General features: G+C 37.9%; 1 protein-coding gene across 3 annotated transcripts in view; it reads right to left on the minus strand.

Annotated features, from left to right (window-relative positions):
- Positions 1-20,157, minus strand: part of LOC126251533 (retinol dehydrogenase 14) — a 111,447-nt gene that overhangs the window by 7,380 nt on the left and 83,910 nt on the right. For all 3 annotated transcript variants that reach the window (XM_049952038.1, XM_049952037.1, XM_049952039.1), the window contains exons 4-6: positions 19,068-19,307; positions 12,504-12,686; positions 9,618-9,727 (exon numbers count right to left, since the gene is read on the minus strand). In XM_049952038.1, the coding sequence (XP_049807995.1) occupies positions 9,618-9,727; positions 12,504-12,686; positions 19,068-19,307 (533 nt within the window). The remainder of the gene's footprint in view (positions 1-9,617; positions 9,728-12,503; positions 12,687-19,067; positions 19,308-20,157) is intronic.

The raw sequence follows: 20,157 nt of genomic DNA on the forward strand, positions 1-20,157 counted from the left end.
AGAAAGTGTTAATCAGTGTTGAAAACGTACGTCATTTTCAGGAGTCTCCCCATAAAATGAAGCCATTATCATCCTGTTATTTTTAAAGAACTAATACAAAAATTAATTACTATTATTTATGGCACAGCATTATTTAAATTACTGGCTATGGGTACAGATTCATACTACCAACCTTTTGAATTTACTCTTAAATATGTACACAATTAACTATGTAACTCCCATTTGTAAACTGCTATTAAATAGTCTTTATTTGTATGGTTATAGCATCTGGAGATGGCATATAATTATGTAAGTACTTTCTGTTACTCGCAGCTGCACTCACACATCTATAGTGTTGCTACAATGAGTGATGGTGAGCAAATAAGCTACTTTACATGCATTAAGGTCAACTCCTCTTATGCGTCTGCCTGTGTGTGTAAGCACAGCTCATGGATGTGCTCCCTGTTCTCCCTCTCCCAAGCTGCCTCAAAGCACAATGCATTGCCATGTGCAGCACTGCTGCTGAGCAGTGCATGCATGACCAGAAGTCTGCATCTAAGCATGCTACTGAAGCAGCTACACATTACACAATGTGTACATTATGCAGCAAGGAGTGTGGAAGTATGGATTAAACACAATGAAAATTGTATAAACTTTGTATTCATTACTTTGGATCATATCACATAGCACATATCAATACAACCATTTTCACCAATATGAACAAGTTCAAAGGTCAAGAATAAATACCTTTTCCAAAAGGTAGATTTTTTCCTTAGATCACCAAATATTCTTCCAACTAATAAGCATAATGTAAAGTTTCTAAAGTAGCGTATGCTCTTCCTAAGGTATCGAGCTATCTCCTTACCAAATTTCATAGAAATCAGTTCAGCATGTTAGTGCTGAACATTTAACAACCAAGAGTTACTTTTGCATTTATAATATTAATATCAAAAAAACTTTCAATTACAATTTTTTTTCTGTGATCTGATTGTCATGAAATAAAGCCTATACGGTGTCTCAAGTTGTGCTTAAGTTACCTGTGAAAATCTCTTTAAAATTCTTCCAGTAGTTTTGGAGAAGCGTGTTCAAATAGATGGACACAACAGTTTTATTATTAGTACAGATTAAGAAGATATGATACAGATTATAAAGCTTCTTTGTGTACAGTGTTTGAAGTAGTATGATTGAGAATATGAATGATGAGCTTGTTTGCTTTACTTGGGAGAGAGTCATGTAGAACTGATGGTGCAAAAAGCAACTGGCACTAAGGTCTACATCCGTTAACACACAGAGCATATACTTCAAGACTGCTTGTGCCGGAGTCATATGTTATTCGACACTGAGTTGCCAAGGCTGTACGCCTGGTTGGTTAGGAAGGAGTTGGAGTTGGAGTTTGTGATGTCTGAAGATAGGTGTAATCCCAAAACGCGTAACATGTTCTAATAAAAGAGTCAATTGAACATCTCATGACTTTATTGTGATTGTACAGCATTGGTTGCCAATTATTAACATAAAAATGATCGTAGGCCTCAGATGGGATTTTATGTCCTCTTTATCAGAAAGTATAAATTTCAATTCCACCAAACACTGCATGTTACTTTCCGAAGCATTGAAATCAAGATTGTGATGCACTTAAGTAAGCCAGTCATAGCTCGTGTCATGTGATCTCGCCAGCAGATTACAATGGTTATTCACAGCGTAGGACACATGATGTAGTCAGCCAATAACAATATCACTGTTAAATAGCATGTATATACAAATTGGAAAAGTTAATGGTTCAAATTAATATACATATTGTTGCTACACGCAAAGCAAAGCTTTCACATGTAATATTGGTCTCTAAGTTTAATAAGCTGCATGAGACGCTAAGCTTTCACATATAATATTGATCTTTTTGTGCATGTTACACATTAAGATACATCACACAAATGTGCCAGTAAAATTTTTAATAACGACATAAATGTCTGATCTTCTGGGCTCAAAATTTTCCTAAATGTTCATCCACAAAGAGTTGATTTTTGAATGAGAGTCAAACACTTTGTGATTTAAGAAATTCATCGTACATTCTCGCACATAGTTCAGCTTGCATAGGAGGAAATTTACTTTGAAAGTAATGCTTTTCAAACAACCTTCTGAAATATTTCCCCGCAACCTGTTAGAAATAGGTTCGTTTCAGCAGCTGCCAGAGAGTGCCAGATAGCAAGCGTCACCCAGCTTGCGCAGCTACGATGACTCAGGAAGACTGTATGTTTGTATGTGTAAAACATTTAATTCGGCTTCCAGTGCACATTCTTATGTCAAGATTCAGATGTAAATTTTCTTGGAGTACCAGTGCTGTATTATCTCATGTTTGGTTCTTTATTGTGGCATAATGCCATACATGCTAGAAGATGAAAAGATGCAATTTTGAAATGCAATGAGCAGTTTAAACTAGCCAATAGTGTGGAATTAAACATTTTGTTTCAAATAAATTGACTGCCTCAGCGTAAAATATTATCAAAAGCGAAATTTCTTTAGCAAACCGACAAAAATAACTTCATTATTCTGCAAGGCGATTAATGCTTGACTGTCAGACAGGTGGGAATAAAATCTGAAACTCACAACATATTTTATCCTTCCATAATTATGTGAATGTATTTTAATTCACTTGATAGCTCCCAGACACAGAAATCCATTTTGTTTTCATTTGACGTAAGAGCAATAAATGAAGAGGAAACAGCAAACTCACTAAACGTAAACACAGATCACGCGGAGACTATCCACCTCCCTACAAGCCAGACTGCTCTGTGCATTAGCACCAGATCAACGATATTTCCGAACCACGGCAATACTAGATAGTTGTGCCACCCCCCCCCCCCCTTTTCCCTTGAGCATTTAAGGTAAGATGCCAAAAGCAAAAAAATAACAACACGGGATGGCGACAAGAAGGGCATCTGGCCACCCTCTGCCACTAACATCGCCAAATCCATAGTAACAAGGTCGACACGAAGTTGAACAAAGGTCCAAAGGAAAGGAAATGGTGACTTGAAACCAATAAAGACAAGTGACAAGCAAGACAGTACACATTTCTTCAATCCTTAAATGCTAGCATTTTTTCTGTCTAACCTTGTTACTGCTGCTTTACATGGTGTGCTTTCCTTTCTGCGAAAGGATATTATCTCATCACATTTCACCAAACGTTTTGCTACATGAAAAAACAATGTCAGTGTCCAATACTGAAAAAGATGTTAATACAAACAGTACCCAAGACTGGTGTGGTTTCTCCGTCTGATTACATGAGTTTTGTCACTGTCTGGCAGATAAAACGAAATAGGCCTGTCTAGTATTGCAGCAATTGTGACACGACAGAACATAATTCATGAAGCACCAATATGAAATGCCTATTAGGCCTACTACGAGCAAAAAGCTTTATGTTCGGAAATAGTTTTACATTTCATTCATACGCTCCAGCTTCTGAAGCATGAGATCAAAAAGTAGTAGTTAGAAATTTTTATATAGATTTGGAATAGTCATATTTTTCCATAATTTGTGTGATGTCCCCGTTTCTTCTCCTTCCTCTTTCTAACAAACAATCTTGTCATCACCAATTCTGTAACTATTCCTGCCAGTGTCAAAAGTTTTTCTCCAGTTAACTTCACTAACACTGCCACAATCAATGGCTTAGTTATCCCACGTTTATTCTTCGGTTAGGTGTTATTACGTGTTCGTACAACGCGTTTTTCCACACTACTCCCAGAATAGAACTTAGGCGGCTGTTACCAGGGTCTGTACAACTGGCCGTTACTAGTGTAGTGGTCTGGTCAGAAGTTTTCTAACTAAATTTCATTTTCTTGGTTACACTGAGAAGATAATCCATAATCTTTCTTACCTGTCAGTCATTTACTTCCCCTCTGGTAGTCTGAATCTATGGATTTAGCTGGTAATTATAACAACGGTGATCATTCACAAACCCAGTCAACCACATAGACAGACAGCAATTGGCATTCACCCATATGGCTTTATTCCGTTCTGCTCGTATAGCCCCATCCCCTTCTGTCTGCAGGAATGTTTATTTCTACATGTGATGGGGATTCCATGGCAGAGACATGACATACACTATGCACTCATTCAAAAATCAACTTATAATTCATTCATAAATAAACTTAGCATATGTTCAAAAACCAGCAGGAATGTGTTTCAAAATCATATGGATAATCGATAGACCAACACACGCTGGACAATAGGCGCTTTGTGAAACAGTTTTTTTCCCCTCAAGAATATGAATTTGCACTCCCACCCCCCCAACCCAAAACTGCCGCCTGGGGCAGATACCCTGGTTTCCCCCCAGTGAATCCGACACCTTGCATGCAACAGTAAAATTTTTCCAGGTAGCATCTTGCTGCTACTGCTTATACAGTTAACAGCCACACTTCTGTAGCTAGAAGTGGGAGAAGGTACTACACATGCACAACTCAACTGCGCATATGCATGAGCCTGCTCGCAACTGCTCAAATGAATCTAATGTAAACAGTTGTGACGTCACGCACATCGAAAGCAATTTGTTGTTATGAAGCAATGCACAGTTTTCCTAAAGCCTTTGACACATTTCACTGTTCGCAGACGCTTTTATGAGCATTGTGTTTGTTGTTGTATGTGGGGCATTTCTTTTGCAACTTGAGTTTTGTTTTATTTTATTTTTTTCTCTCTCGTTCATGTTTTTTGTTTTGTTGTGGTCTTCAGTCCAGAGACTGGTTTGATGCAGCTCTCCATGATACTCTATCCTGTGCAAGCTTCTTCATCTCCCAGTACCTACTGCAACCTACACCCTTCTGAATCTGTTTAGTGAATTGATCTCTTGGTCTCCCTCTACGATTTTTACCCTCTGCACTGCCTTCCAATGCTAAACTGGTGATCCCTTGATGCCTCAGAATATGTCCCACCAATTGTCCCTTCTTCTAGTCAAGTTGTGCCACAAATTTCTCTTCTCCCCAATTCTACTCAGTACCTCCTCATTAGTTATGTGATCTACCCATCTAATCTTCAGCATCCTTCTGTAGGACCACATTTCAAAAGCTTCTATTCTCTTCTTGTCCAAACTATTTATCGTCCATGTTTCACTTCCATACATGGCTACACTCCATACAAATACTTTCAGAAATGACTTCCTGACACTTAAGTCTATACTCGTTAAATTTCTCTTCTTCTGAAACCCTTTCCTTGCCATTGCCAGTCTACATTTTATATCCTCTCTACTTCGACCATCATTAGTTATTTTGCTCCCCAAATAGCAAAACTCCTTTACTACTTTAAGTGTCTTATTTCCTAATCTAATACCCTGAGCATCACCCAATTTAATTCGACTACATTCCATTATTCTCATTTTGCTTTTGTTGATGTTCATCTTATACCCTCCTTTCAAGTCACTGTCCATTCCATTAAACTGCTCTTCCAGGTCCTTTGCTGTCTCTGACACAATTACAATGTCATCGGCGAACCTCAAAGTTTTTATTTCTTCTCCATGGTCGCTCAATATACAGATTGAATAACATCGGGAAGAGGCTACAACCCTGTCTCACTCCTTTCCCAACCACTGCTTCTCTTTCATGCCCCTCGACTCTTATAACTGCCATCTGGCTTCTGTGCAAATTGTAAATAGCCTTTCGATCCCTGTATTTCACCCCTGCCACCTTTAGGATTTGAAAGAGTATTCCAGTCAACATTGTCAAAAGCTTTCTCTAAGTCTACAAATGCTAGAAATGTAGGCTTGCCTTCCCTCTATCTATTCTCTAAGATAAGTCGTAGGGTCAGTATTGCCTCACGTGTTCCAACATTTCTATGGAATCCAAACTGATTTTCACCACGGTCGGCTTCTACCAGTTTTTCCATTCGTCTGTAAAGAATTCGTGTTATATTTTGCAGCTGTGACTTATTAAACTGATAGTTCGGTAATTTTCACATCTGTCAACACCTGCTTTCTTTGGGATTGGAATTATTATATTCTTCTTGAAGTCTGAGGGTATTTCGCCTGTCTCATACATCTTGCTCACCAGATGGTAGAGTTTTGTCAGGGTTGGCTCTCCCAAGGCCATCAGTAGTTCTAATGGAATGTTGTCTACTCCCGGGGCCTTGTTTCGACTTAGATCTTCGAGTGCTCTGTCAAACTCTTCATGCAGTATTATATCTCCCATTTCATCTTCATCTCCATCCTCTTCCACTTCCATAATATTTTCCTCAAGAACATCACCCTTATATAGACCCTCTATATACTCCTTGCACCTTTCTGCTTTCCCTTCTTTGCTTAGAACTGGGTTTCTATCTGAGCTCTTGATATTTATACAAGTGGTTCTCTTTTCTCCAAATGTCTCTTTAATTTTCCTGTTGGTTCATGTTTTATTTCTGCAATATTATAATATCCTTAGTATTGTTTCTCAACAGTCACAAGTGCAAAAATTTAACTGAAAACTAGAAAAATAATTTCCCGGACTTCTAAAAAATTCCCGGGTTTTTCCCAGTTTTCTACCGGGTGAAAAAATTCCCAGGTTTTTCCCGGATCTCCCGGTTGTCCCATACTGTATACACCTTGAGAACATTATTAAAAGTTCAATCATTTATTTCTATGTTAACAATTTGTTGCTCTCCCATACTAGCCCCAACTGATTCTTCACACAGCTGCGCGTTTTATTCTGGCTGATGTCTGTTTACGTCATCTCAGAATTCGCATGCCCACACAATGGTGTCAATGGTCTCTGTGCAGCGGTGTGTTGCTGTCTGGCAAATGGTGGCCATGCCCAACATGAAAGTTTGGTCTTGCGCTGGCTGCTGAAGTGTCATCAGTCCCACTCAAAAATCTGCAACAATCCTCGATGACCCATCAGCGATGTACCTAGTGTCAGTAGTCATGTGGTCAGTTGATTTCTTCCCTACCAGCCTAGTAGATTTCAGCACCTGGGTGTTTAATAGGAACAAGGGCCTCAAGAGGCCTCATAACTAGCTTTCTGGCTTAATTTTCTGGTCCAGTGGGGACGGCATTCTGTGATATAGTGTTGTCGGGAGACAGTCAGTCTCCATCAGTAGATGGCAGGCAGCAAGCAGCATGAAGTTCATCAGGTGGAGACCATCATCACAAGTACACCTTCCGCTCATTCGTAGACTGTGCTGGAGCATCTAGCACACAGATTCACTACAGTATCATAAACACAAAACTGAGAGCCATTACTGTGGAAGCCCTCAATCCCCATGGCCAACTGACAGGAGCTGGAAAACTGGAGTATTTAAAGTGAGCTAGCATGAGGCTATAACGTGCGGCTCAGTTCGTAATGACCACGTGTTGTCCTCATTCTGCAATATTATCTTAACAGGTTGTTAACTGATGCATCAGATCCTCACTACAAATGCTTGTGTAAGCGATCGAGTTTCTTGCACCGTGTCTTACGAGCTAATGAATATGCTTGGCTCCCCTCCCTTGGTTTTCTGGCACATTTTTCTTTCTGCCGGCTGTGTATTTCTCACTCGGTGAACAGTGTCGTAATGTGTTAAAAGTCCAACCCACTTGCGACATACCGGTAAGCATACTGCTTCAGCTGCTTAAATTGATATTCCCTGTAGGAATACCAGTTTTCATTAAATTTTCTAATTTCCTATCCCTTACTATCCTGTGCCACAGCGCATGCCTCCTTTTTAAGATATCCATCCTGTCTTTCCTTTTTTTCCACTTAGTAATTAGTCTATACCTGTCTTACATTTTAAAAAACTATTCTGCAACAGTTTTCTGGGTTGCTTCTCAGCCTAAGTCTTGCATCATAGTTTAACTAATCTACTTAGTCAATTTGTCCCAGTTACTTACATTATTTACATTTTCCACTTCCATTACTTATTACGAGTTCGTATCCACTCTATTGGTATCTGATGGATGGTTGCCTCATTTGAATGAGACATCTTGTGCTCTGAACAAATGTAAGCTGCACACATAAACCGAGATTAAACTTTTCATTGATACAACAAAAGTAACTGTATTTTGTCTATGTTTCTTGTTACATTGTTGCACGTGTTGCAATATTCAATTGACCAATTTGTCCTTAAGTTCTTAATTTGTCTAGGAATTGTAGCAAAGTGTAATATTTGCGTCATGATGGTAACTGGAAGGTGAACTTGTGTCCCTGATACTCCACATCTAATTCCGTTAATTAACAATCCATTTTGCTGTAACTTAAGTTTCATTATCCCGTTGGTTTACCATTTTCACAGTAAGTGGTAATTACTGCTTCACATGTAAATGTGGAGTAAGTCGAGTGATCTCCAAATTTCTGGAATTTTGGCTGAGGAGCTACAAGTTTTTTCTCGCACTCTAATACTTCCATTTTCCCTGAAAACAACTGCATTTCACATGACTGGTTGTTCATTTGTATCATCCTTGTTGGACGTATAATTACATTTTCTCTGCTATAATCTTTCAGATTTGCTACAGACATAATTACATGAGCATCTATCCACCTACAAGTCAAACAATGGAAACTCCAGGTAGGAATATCAACAACGTAGGAAAAGATAGATTGCTACAAACAGTAAAAATAACATGTTAAGCTGCCAACAGGAACAACTAAAGAGATACTTACACAAAGCCTTTATCAGAAGAGAAACACACGTCATTCATAGACACAACAAATGCCTCGCTCACACACGACTGCCAAATCCAACAGCTTGGACCAGAATGCAACTATCACTTTGGCCTGAGCTGCCAGAGTTGGTGGTCTTGTGTGAGTGAGGTGTGCTTGCTTGTGTGAATGTGCTTGCTTGTGTGAATGAACAGTGTGTGTTTCTCTTTTTCTGACGAAGGCTGTAGTCGAAAGCTCTGTCTCTTAATTGTGCCTTTCTGTAACTTAATGTGCCATATTCATGGTAAGTAGCAATCTTATCTTTTTTCTGTCTAGATATTAATAATATTTCACGAGTTTGTATTCATTTCCCAATTGTATTCCGTTTATTTGGGAATGGAAATATTGTGTAACACTGGAACTGTGTGTTTATACATGCTACTGGATATTTTATTTTGATGTGCAAATTAGCTTCTCTTACATGAGGCTATAAAATAATGGGACTATTGCTGCGAAGCATTTTATTTAAAAAATGTACATATTTAGTTATTGTAACCCTCACTATACTCTCCTCCTCTATCCCTACAATGCTCCATGTGTATTTGCCATTGATGGAAACAGTATTGGAAGTCTTCCTTTTTCAGCTCCTTGATGCTACGTGCTGCTTTTTCTTTCATTGCTTCAAAAGACTGAAATCTTGTTCCTTTTGATGCAGATTTGACCTTCATGTATATATAAAAGTTATATGGTGCTACATTATGCGAATACATAGAATTAGAATAAAAATAAATAGGTGGTTAATCAGTCAGAATTATCAACTTGGATAGTTGTAATGGACAGACAACAAACAGAAGAGAGCAATTTAAATAGTTTCTTTCACACTCCACATGATGTCAATATTCTACAAATTGTTTCAGTTCCTACCTTCATACCCTAATCAGTCTTCCTCTATCATTTCACATTGCTCGAAAACACAACAAAATGGTGTCTTTAAGTTGTTCATTCTGGATCACCAAATAATGAATTAAACAAATTGAATTTAAGATATTCGTGAATGACAAATCTTACCTTGAAATATAGTTTTGCAATCAGTTTTATGGGTAGATTCAGTGGGAAAGGCACATTTCGAAATATTCCCGAGTCAATCATGCCTGGATGCAAGCAGTTAACAGTGACTCCTGTAAGAGAATTTCATTTCCTATTATAAGAACTGACACAAAACACAGAGTAATGTTTCAAAGATACAGGGTTACAATTATTCAGCTACACGAAATAAAATTGTCACAACTTCTGAATGGTTTGCATTTGGACGTTCAAACTGCATGGTTGGCTGCGGGGGCATGATGGGAATTAATATGCACATTATGGTTGATTAGTAACAAAGCCCACTTTCATTCACATGGATTCGTCAATAAGCAAAATCAGAGCATTTGAGAATCTGCATTTCACAATCAAGAAACCTTTTCAACTTCAATGGGTGACTGTGTGGCGTGCAATGTCGAGTCACGGAATAATCTGTGTAATATTCCTTGAAGGCACGGTGACTACCAAACAGTGTGTGAAGGTTTTGTGTGAATGTTTTGGAAGACAATTTCATCCCCATTATCCAAAGTGATTCCAACAAGATGTGGTTCATGCAAGACTTAGCTCGACCCCATCGAAGCAGTAGAGTGATGTCACAGAGGAGCACATTGGGGACCCCATTCTGGCTCTGGAGTATCTACAGGCCATTGACATGCGCCTCGACTGTACGCCATATTCTCAGGAACTGAACATATGAGACTCCTTTTTGTGGGGCTATATTAAAGATAAGGTGTACAGCAATAACTCCAAAACCACTGCTCAGCTCAAAACAGCCATTCAAGAGGTCATTGACAGCATCAATGTTCTGACACTTCAGTGGGTCTTGCAAAATCGCTACTCATCTGTGCCACATCATCACCAATGATGGCAGGAATATTGAACATGTCATAACCTATATCCAAATATCTGTAGTGACATTTACTTGTTGAAAAAAGTGTGTGCATGCTGTAGTTTGTAACATATTTGCGCTTTTTATATACAGTTCAATAACTGTCACCTTGCATCATACACAACTCGTAAGTGCTGTGTGCTGGTAGATAGATACTGAAACACTGTTACAATATCTCAGTTCAATGGAAGCCAGTGTGTTACTACAAATATCTTTTTCATAAGAGCGTAACACTTGACCATTTTGAAAATTTAACTTTTACAATGGGGATGGAAAAGGCAAAGATGCAGGCTGTAATAAACCCAATTATGTTGGTGTATTGAAAAGCAAGGCCTCTAATTTCTTTATGTGAAAACTCTTAAAGCTTTTGAAACAAAAAAACAAACATTATTAATGTTCTACATCTTTATTCTTCACATCTACCTATTTGCAGCCTTCTGCTGCTACAGGGCTCCAAATTTTACCATGTAACATGGTAATACGTAATGTTGTAATCAACTTTTGAATTCAAAGAGTCTGTACACACATCGAGCACCCTCTCCTTCAGAGTGACAATGCCAGACCACACATGAGCCCTATGACATCTGCAGCACTCTGGCTCTTGGGGCAAACTGTTATTGATCATCCTCCATTAGTCCGAACTTGACCTCAGCTGATTTTTTCAACACAGAAAGAACGTCTTTGAGGACTTCACTTTGATGGTGATGAAGCGGTGCAAGCTGATGTGAGGTTGCAGCTCCATCAACAAAGTCAAATCTAACAGTGACAGTATCAACAAACTGGTCTCTTGCTGGGAGAAATGTGTTCGTCACCAGGGTGACTACGTTGAGAAATAAATACGTAGACGTGAAGAATGCAGATGTAGAATGTTAATAATGTTTGTTTTATTTCAAAAAGATTTAAAGATTTTCACATTAAAAATTCTGAGGCATTACTTTTCAGCATGTCATAATTATGTACATTTACTGCAGCAAGGATAAAGGTCCATGCGATGTGAATACAGCATGTACTGACTGCCATTCTGTTCACATGGCCACAATGGACCACACAACTCCAACCAAAGTGTTGGCTCGAAGCCAGAGCACTGCACCAGATGTCTAACTGTCTGTCAACAGTTCAGCACCATCTGACATAGGGTGAACTAGTGGTATTCGCACCACTGCATCAGTTTTCAGTAGCCAGACACAACAAATGCATATAACTATGGCGACACATGGTGAGGCAAAATGTAGGATTTTCAGGTGATGTCCATTTAAAAATTTCCTACAACGATGACTGTACTCATAAACTACCAAGTGATTACAGTCTGGCAGTCTACAATACTGACTGACAGCTACGATAAACATGTACGTTTTGGGACACAGTAGGATAAAATGTGTGTTCAATATGAACTCCAAACTTATCAGCCAGCTTAAGTCTCTCATGTACTGACACTTACATGCTACATTATAGACAACAGCCAGCCAAATGTAGCAGGGTATCTGCAATACTTTTTCAAAGAACTGTGACTACTACTGCTACCCTGGTCACACAGTCAGTAATTTGTTCAATTCACTGATCATAGTCTTCCAACAGCCATGTTTCAGACTTTGTGGACTTTCATACACATTGCAGGTTGAGTAATTCACTAGCATACATCAATTTCATGTTACACTGTGTTTAGAGGCTGTTATATTGCACCACATGGAAGGCTTCACATAATACTGAATTCTCACGGAGATTGTATTCATTTCTATAATCCCAATTATTTGTGTATTGCCATGTTCCTAATCTGTTCATTATCACATGTAGCCTTTCAATTTTTGCAAATGTTTGTGTCAAGGGGGAGAAATTTTCTGCAAACCCTCAGAAAGGCAGTTTCTATGATTAAGTTTTGCAATTCTGATGAATTTGGACAATAATTACAGTCCCTTTTTATGCTCCCATAAACATTTGCTGAGAGCAACATTATTTTTTTCCAATTTATCTGTGGCTCCACTTACCTGTTCCCTCCAGTCTCCGGGCAAGTTCTAATGTGAACATGATGTTGGCATATTTAGACACATAGTAAAGGTAGCCAGGGAAAGTCTTCAGTGGATTTACATTTTGTAGATCAACCTTGGCAAATCTATAGAGTTCTGAGGCCACAACAACAATTCGGCTGGGCACTGACTGCTTCAGGAGATCTGGAATATAGAATTTACTGTTTAGCATACCTGTTTTACAATTTTCTTCTTACAGCTTTTTCTTACCACATACCATTTTTATTTCAAATGTACATGTAAAAGCAAGAAAAATTAGAGATTGGCATTAAAATATAAAATAAAGGGTTATTTAAGACAATTTCCACTCACAATCTAGTGATAAAGTTTTGATGACCACAATTAAAAATCCTGACCCATGGTGAAATATCTGTCATAGAATGAAACCGAACACTGACAAACAAAGTTTCACATTTGTTTCCAGTAGAATAATTATATCTGGTGGCTGAATTGTGGGAGGGATGGCTTATGTGAGCAAGACCGGGATTCAGATCATTGCTTTGTATCATAGTAGCACTACCAGTAGGTGAAGAGGTAGACAATAAAGACAGGTAATAGGAACACAGAACTAGGAAGACTGATATTTCACGACTCAGAAGCATTCGTTGACTAGGAGTGGTGCTTTACGGTCAGATAATTAGAAGGTACAATGGCTGGTTCTGTTGGTATCTGAAGAGTACAACTACAGAAACAGAACAGCAACTGATGCAATACTGTCTTATTACTTAAGTTTTTTCCAGTGTCAAGAGATTACCACCACTGAACATGAGTTCTTCATGTACAGTCTCTTCAGTTGTATTGGCTGATTTTTCAGTGTACATGTCCTTAGCATGGAAGAGCTCTTCTGTAGTTTTCTCTTAGAAATCCCCATGCAGTTGCTTTGCATAGCCCAGACTGGTATTTATACGAGGTGTGATGAGAAAGTAACAGGAATTTTAGAATTTCGCAAGCTTTATTGATACAATTTTTAATTTTTCTTATCTTGATGGTACACATGTTTCTGATGTATGTGTGTTTTCAGCTGTTTTGAATGTTTGGTTTATTGTTGACAGATGAAAAGCTTCTACGTGTTTTTGAGGGCTCGTCGAATTTTTACTTTCGAAAAAGATGGATCAAATAATTTCTATCAAATTTTGCTTGAAAAGCTGAATAAAGTGTAGCACAGCATTTCAAATGTTGACTGTGACCTTTGTGGAATCTGCTATGTGTAAGACAAGAGTTTATGAGTGGTACAAACATCAAGGAGTGTTGAGAAGATGTTGAAGATATGGCAACCCTGGATGCCCTAGCACATCAATTACTTATGACAATGTGGAAGTAGTAAGGAAAACAGTACTAGAAAATCACCAAATCCCCATCATAGATGTTGCTAATGATATCAGCACATCCTGTGCCTCATGCTAAGCAACGTTTTAGGAATGATATGTGTAGAACCAAAGTTTATTCTGAAATTATTGAACTTAATCAATAACGACATCATGTATACATTGCTCAGGAATAGCTGAATGAAATCGACAACAACCCAGAACTTCTACAGAAGATTATAACAGGTAACAAAACAAGGGCACAGGGGTATGACATCAAAAACAAGGCCCAATCATCCCAATGGAAACTGCCTAAAGAGCCAAGACCGAGAAAAATTTGGCAAGTTTAATAATGTGTGAAGGTTCTTTTCACTGTTTCTTCGATTACAATGGGATAGTGAATTGTGAGTTCCTGCCTTATGGTCAATAATGAATACTGCCTGGAAGTTATGCACCATCTGCGTGAAGCAATCTGAAGAAAACAACTACAATTGAGGCAAAATCACTCACGGAAATCGCATCAGGATAATGCTCTTGCTCACACCTCAATGCTCGTTCATGATTTTTTGGCAAAACACAAAACTGTTATGATGCCTCAGCCACCGTATTCACCAGACATGGCCCCCTTTGGCTTCTTTCTATTCCCGAGGCTGAAGAGAACCACGAAAGGACGTCATTTTGTCACCAGTGATGAGATAAAAACAGAATTGCTGGAGGAGCTGAGCACCACAACAAAAACTGAGTTCCAGAAGTGCTTCCAAGATTTGAACAAGCAACAGTACAGCTGAATTATATACAAGGAGGATTACTCAGAAGGAGATGGCATTGATGAATAAATAAAGATTCTTTAAGAAAAACTTTACTTTTTGATGGCACATCACGCGTCTGTCCTCTGGCCAGTGACCAGTATGAAACTTAAGGATTATATTGGACAAGAATAACGTCGAGGGAGGTAGAAGTAAAGGATTCTTTTAAAAGCTATGTTTTTCAATACTTTTAAACAACCTTATTGCCTCCAAAATATTTTCCATTACACACCATATGTTTGTCCAATCTGTGAATCCATTGTTGGAAACATTTTCATGCCCATTTGTAGTGATGGCTGATATCTCCTTCCTTGCATTTTCTTGATCCTATGTGGTACCATGACTCCCCACCAAAAACAACGAATAAAACATTCTGGTTCAGCTTGGGGCTTTTTTTTTTTTCCAGAGCAAAGCATGCTTCCATTCTCTGATCTTTTTACTGATCAGTCAGAATTCATACCACGGATTTGGCAGTACCCACTCTAATTCTTAAGTCTTCGGCTAAAGTTTACTGAACTGAGGTCCAAGATTATTCATTCAACTATGCCATGTGTTCAATATTTCATTGTCAGTTTTCAGGTGCAAATTCACAAATTTTCTTCACATTTTTGTATGTTTGGGCAGCAGACGTTCAGAATGAGATTTGTCATCAATTAACATGTCCCCACTTTTTAAACAAGAAAATAACTTTCGCACTCAAATTTTTCCAGCATCGCCATCTTTGTACAGAGTTTTTGATCAAAACAACAGCTTCTGGTGGCATTTATCTAAAGCACGGAAAGAGAGAGAGAGAGAGAGAGAGAGAGAGAGAGAGAGAGAGAAGAACAGCTGTAGTAAGGCAATTCACTGCAGGCATGAAACTTTCCTGGGCGATGCCAGATACAATACTGAACTCTAAATCATGCAACATGCCCATATTGAGAAAAATGCATACATGCATACTTTGCACACTCCATCCAGGGCAGTGGTATTCTGGGACCCTCTTTAGTACCCCACACAAGATCAGCTACTGACCCCTCTTACTCATCTTTTAAATTTGCTGCAATGCATACAAACAGAGTAGATACTGTCACTTCATGGGTGATGTATGTATTCTGCATTGCTACAATATCAGTCTCATAATGTTGTGGCTCAAACTGCACAGTGCACAACAAGACGTTGATTTAGAGAACACTCGGTATTAGACTTGCTATGGTCTCCTTCCTACCTTTAGCACAATAACAGAGAACCTGTGCTATGACAATGTGCATTTTTTCAGTTTGATATTGTATTTTCCTTGCAATAGATTACATGAAAATTGAGACAGGACAAAATCTGGTGTGGAATGTATGTATCAGGTTGGCCAAAAAGTATAATGTCCTCAGCCAACAGGCAATTAACTATCAAAAGTGCCACATGCTCTCAATCTATGAAATTGTTCAGAGAGGGTAGGAATTTAAAAGGCAATGGCACAGAGTTTGAAGACCCAGAAACTGCATGTATCTAGATGAATTTCTGGATAAACTAACAATAAGAGATGTAAAAACTGACTAACAAAGAATGTAAATTATCTTAGGTAATCTGAATTGTTACATTGCTACATCAATATCTGTATAAATTTAGTACCAACCAGAACAACATCTAATTCATAATCTTGCATTGGTCATGTTGTTACAAATCTAAATATGAAGGAATTACTAGTATGAAGTATTGAAAAGTGCCTCTGGACCATACAACTCTAGCCACACAGATTAAGACAGATCACAAAATTACTTAATCACTTATAAATGAGGACCTCACACACACAGACTGGCAGAACATATACAGATGAGATGATATCAATGAAAAATGGACCGTTTCTATGAGATACTTAACCAAAATAAACTAAAGAAATCAGAGTACATGAAATATCTTAAAATTCCTCCAGAAAGCCACAAATTAAAGGAAAAGACTAAAGACCTATGTGTGCTATTCAGAGATACAAAATTACAATACTTCCTAGCAAAGTTCTAAAACACCAGAAAAATGTACGAAGAATCCCTGGAGATTCTAAAAACACACTATTACGCTGAATAGTTAAGCGAATCTAGTAATGTTAGTAAAACAGCATGGAATATACTAAACAAAGAATGCACAAATAAAGGAATCCAAGATGCAGTAATATAACAACAGAAGAAAATGGAATGTTAGCAGGTGAGTCTAAAACAGTACGTGAGGCATTCAGAAAACATTTTGGTAATGCATACAAAGAAGAAATAGAATAAACACAACAAATAAACTCCATTAAAATGAGTAATTCATATTTCCTAAGGGGCACAACAGAATATGTGGTAATGAAAATAATCTCAAAACTCAAAAACATACAGTGGCGGGGATGATATATCATCTGCATTAATTAAGGTATGCAAAACTGAATGAAAATCAATATCACATTTAATAAGCAGTTCAATTAGGCACGGGACCTTTTGTAAACTATTAAAAAATTGCTGAGATACAATTGGTGTAAAATAATTACAGGCTAATTTCATTTACTTCAACACTTGTCAAGTAACTTGAAAGGGTAATTCTACACCAAATAGAATCTTTCTTTTGTATATACAACCTATTAAACAACTTGCAGCATGGGTTCCACAACAATAGCAACTTTTTTTCCACAAACAGCTAAACACACTGGATAAAGGAAACTGAAGTATCTGCACTAGCAGAATGGAAATGGGGAAAAAATAAATCTGAAAACAATAGGACTCACCAAAATGAATCAGTAATACAATCTCAAAAAGAACAACAGACTATTCCAACTGTGGATCATTACAAATATAAAATAACAAATAATAATAGAAAAGACCCACTCTCCACAGGGAGAGACCACAATCAAACAATTATATAATGTCAAGATGTTTGTCGACTATACCAAGTCCACCTGCAAGAGATCAGCCAGCTAGAAGAGACGTCTGGCTATGGTTGCCGTGATGGCAGCACTTTATACTTCCAAGCGGTGTGTCAAACTGCCCTTTGCCAGCAGTGTGCCGCCTACAAAGCCCATTTTGCAGATGTATATGCTGGAACTATTTTTGATCACATGCCTAGTGTATCAAAGTAGTTTCTGGGCTAGCTGCAACCTATGGTGAAGCTACTCTGCACACTCCATGAATGGGTAGCGGTCCCTGGCGGCCGTTGGTGGAGACCTGGTGTTGTTTTGTGGCCTCCAGTAAATATTTGTGTTGACAACACAGATGATGTAGGTTTTCCTGGTGAATATACGCACTGTGATGCAGGCACCCTGTGTAGGTTGGATGTGAAGTGGGATGCCGATGCAGTAGGTGCTACAATGTCCGAAGCGGGTGGCCACAGCAGAAACAAAGTCACTGGGGCTTTTCTAGATTTGCCTAAGGCATTTGATTCTGTGATTCATGAGGTACTATTATCCAAATTAGAAATTTATGATATAAGAATAATAGCACTAAAGTTTATATATGTTCATATCTCCGACATATAAGACAGTGCACTAAACTGTGTTATAAGTATGAAAGTAAAAAATCCTAGGAGTAAAATCAGCATACAAAATTGTCAACTATGGAGTTCCCCAAGGAAGTATTCTCAGTTCATTTTTGTTTCTTTTCAGTATTAATGACTTAACACAAGTGCAAAGCTCAAAGCTAATGAACTATAATTGTGAGACATCATTCATTGGCCGGGGCCCTAATGATTAGCTAGCAATACAAAACAAAGAGAACTCTAAACTGATCTAGAATATTTAACAATGAACAAACGTAGACTGAATAAGGACAATAATGAAGTTCTTGTTGAATTATAACGAATGTCATACTGTATCACTATCTACAGTTGAAACATCTGATAAACTATCAGAACTACAGATCATAGTCCACTTGATGCTGGCAGAAAATTTTGTACTATGTTGCCAAATAATATAATGCAACTCCATGGAAATATTTTTCCAGGTAAATTGAAACTTATTAATTGAAAAATGTTTATAGCCACTCAGAGATTTCCGAGCTGTGTTATGAATAGTTCAAGTTTTGCATACCTCAGTATAATAATGGTGATAAATATTTATATAATAGTATCTAATGTGCTACTTGTACATATTCATTCTATGCATAGCGTGATATTTTTGTAAATGTTCAAAACTAACTGTGCAAGACTGCAAAGTTATTATGGCCGCCGCCGCCGCCGCCGCCGCCGCCGCCGCCGCCTACTACTACTACTACTACTACTACTACTACTACTACTACTACTACACTTCTCCTGTGACTAACCGTTAAACAGACCATTACTTGGTTAAGCACAACCAACTAGCACATACTGTCTACTGTTGATACAAAGTGAATAAGAAAGGTTCATTAGTTCTCATATTTAACAATTTTGTTAAAACTTTTAAATATAATTAAAAGTAACCAATGAATAAGAAAAAATACCAATCAGCAAGTGTGTCAGTAGAAACGGTCCATAGTGATTGGTGGCCATAGTAAGTTCCAGTCCATCCTCTGTGGCTTTGGGTCCAAATGCATGTGCACAACCTGCATTGTGTATCAGCACATCAAGACGTTTCTCTGAAGACTTAATGGCAGTAGCAAACTTTCGAACAGACTCCAGGCTGCTAAGATCAAGAGGCTGCACGAATACTGATTCATTGCCAGTTGCTGCTACTATTTCATCTGCATAAGAAAACATGGTTTATGGCAAACAAAAATACAACATATGTCAAACATGTATCATTCAGACAGTAAAGCAACAAAATTTAATCCAAGAAAACAATTAGGATTTTGTTTCAATTGCTGTTATCATTAATTTCACACCTAACATGCTGGTTTGTTATTATTTTAGACAACAGATCTCATTTTTTTAATTTCCATTTTTGTGTGCTACATGACTGTATAGTTCCTGAATGACAAGAAACGACTATCAATGTTGGTCACAGTCAATGATAGAAAGTTTCTTATGCCGAGTTTTGAACACTTACGAGAACATTGTCACTGCAAATAAATATGAGCTACTAGCTTTGTACAATTTTTGAAACATGATGTCCCCAAAGGCCAGAGTGGGGAAAAAATATTCTCAAAATTTATAACTTCAACACCACAAATTTTTCAGCAATAATTTGGCTCTTTCTTGACATTAATTACAATTAGGAGTGGTTAATAAATTACAACTGTGATGTTTTGTTAAGCAAGGTGTCTTTGGGATATTTAAAATATTGATGGCAGGCAATGAAAACCTCATAACCCCATGTTGTTAAATTTTATACGAGAAGCAAAGGCAGTTTCTTAAAATATATATCAAGAGATACAGATAATGTTGCTACATGTGTAATTATATAGCAGATTCCCAGTTATTTACAGATTAGAGAAATCCATGCACTTTCAAATTTCTTTGATAATGAAGTCGCTGGTTACAGGAATGATGAGACTTTCAGAGACAGGTGGAGTTACGGGGTTTTCATTGCCTACCATCAACATGGAATTTCCTTTAATTAGTTTTATTGTTTCGTGTAATGCCGGCTGACTG

This window comes from Schistocerca nitens, chromosome 4 (genome assembly GCF_023898315.1).
Source record: "Schistocerca nitens isolate TAMUIC-IGC-003100 chromosome 4, iqSchNite1.1, whole genome shotgun sequence".
NCBI lineage: Eukaryota > Metazoa > Arthropoda > Insecta > Orthoptera > Acrididae > Schistocerca > Schistocerca nitens.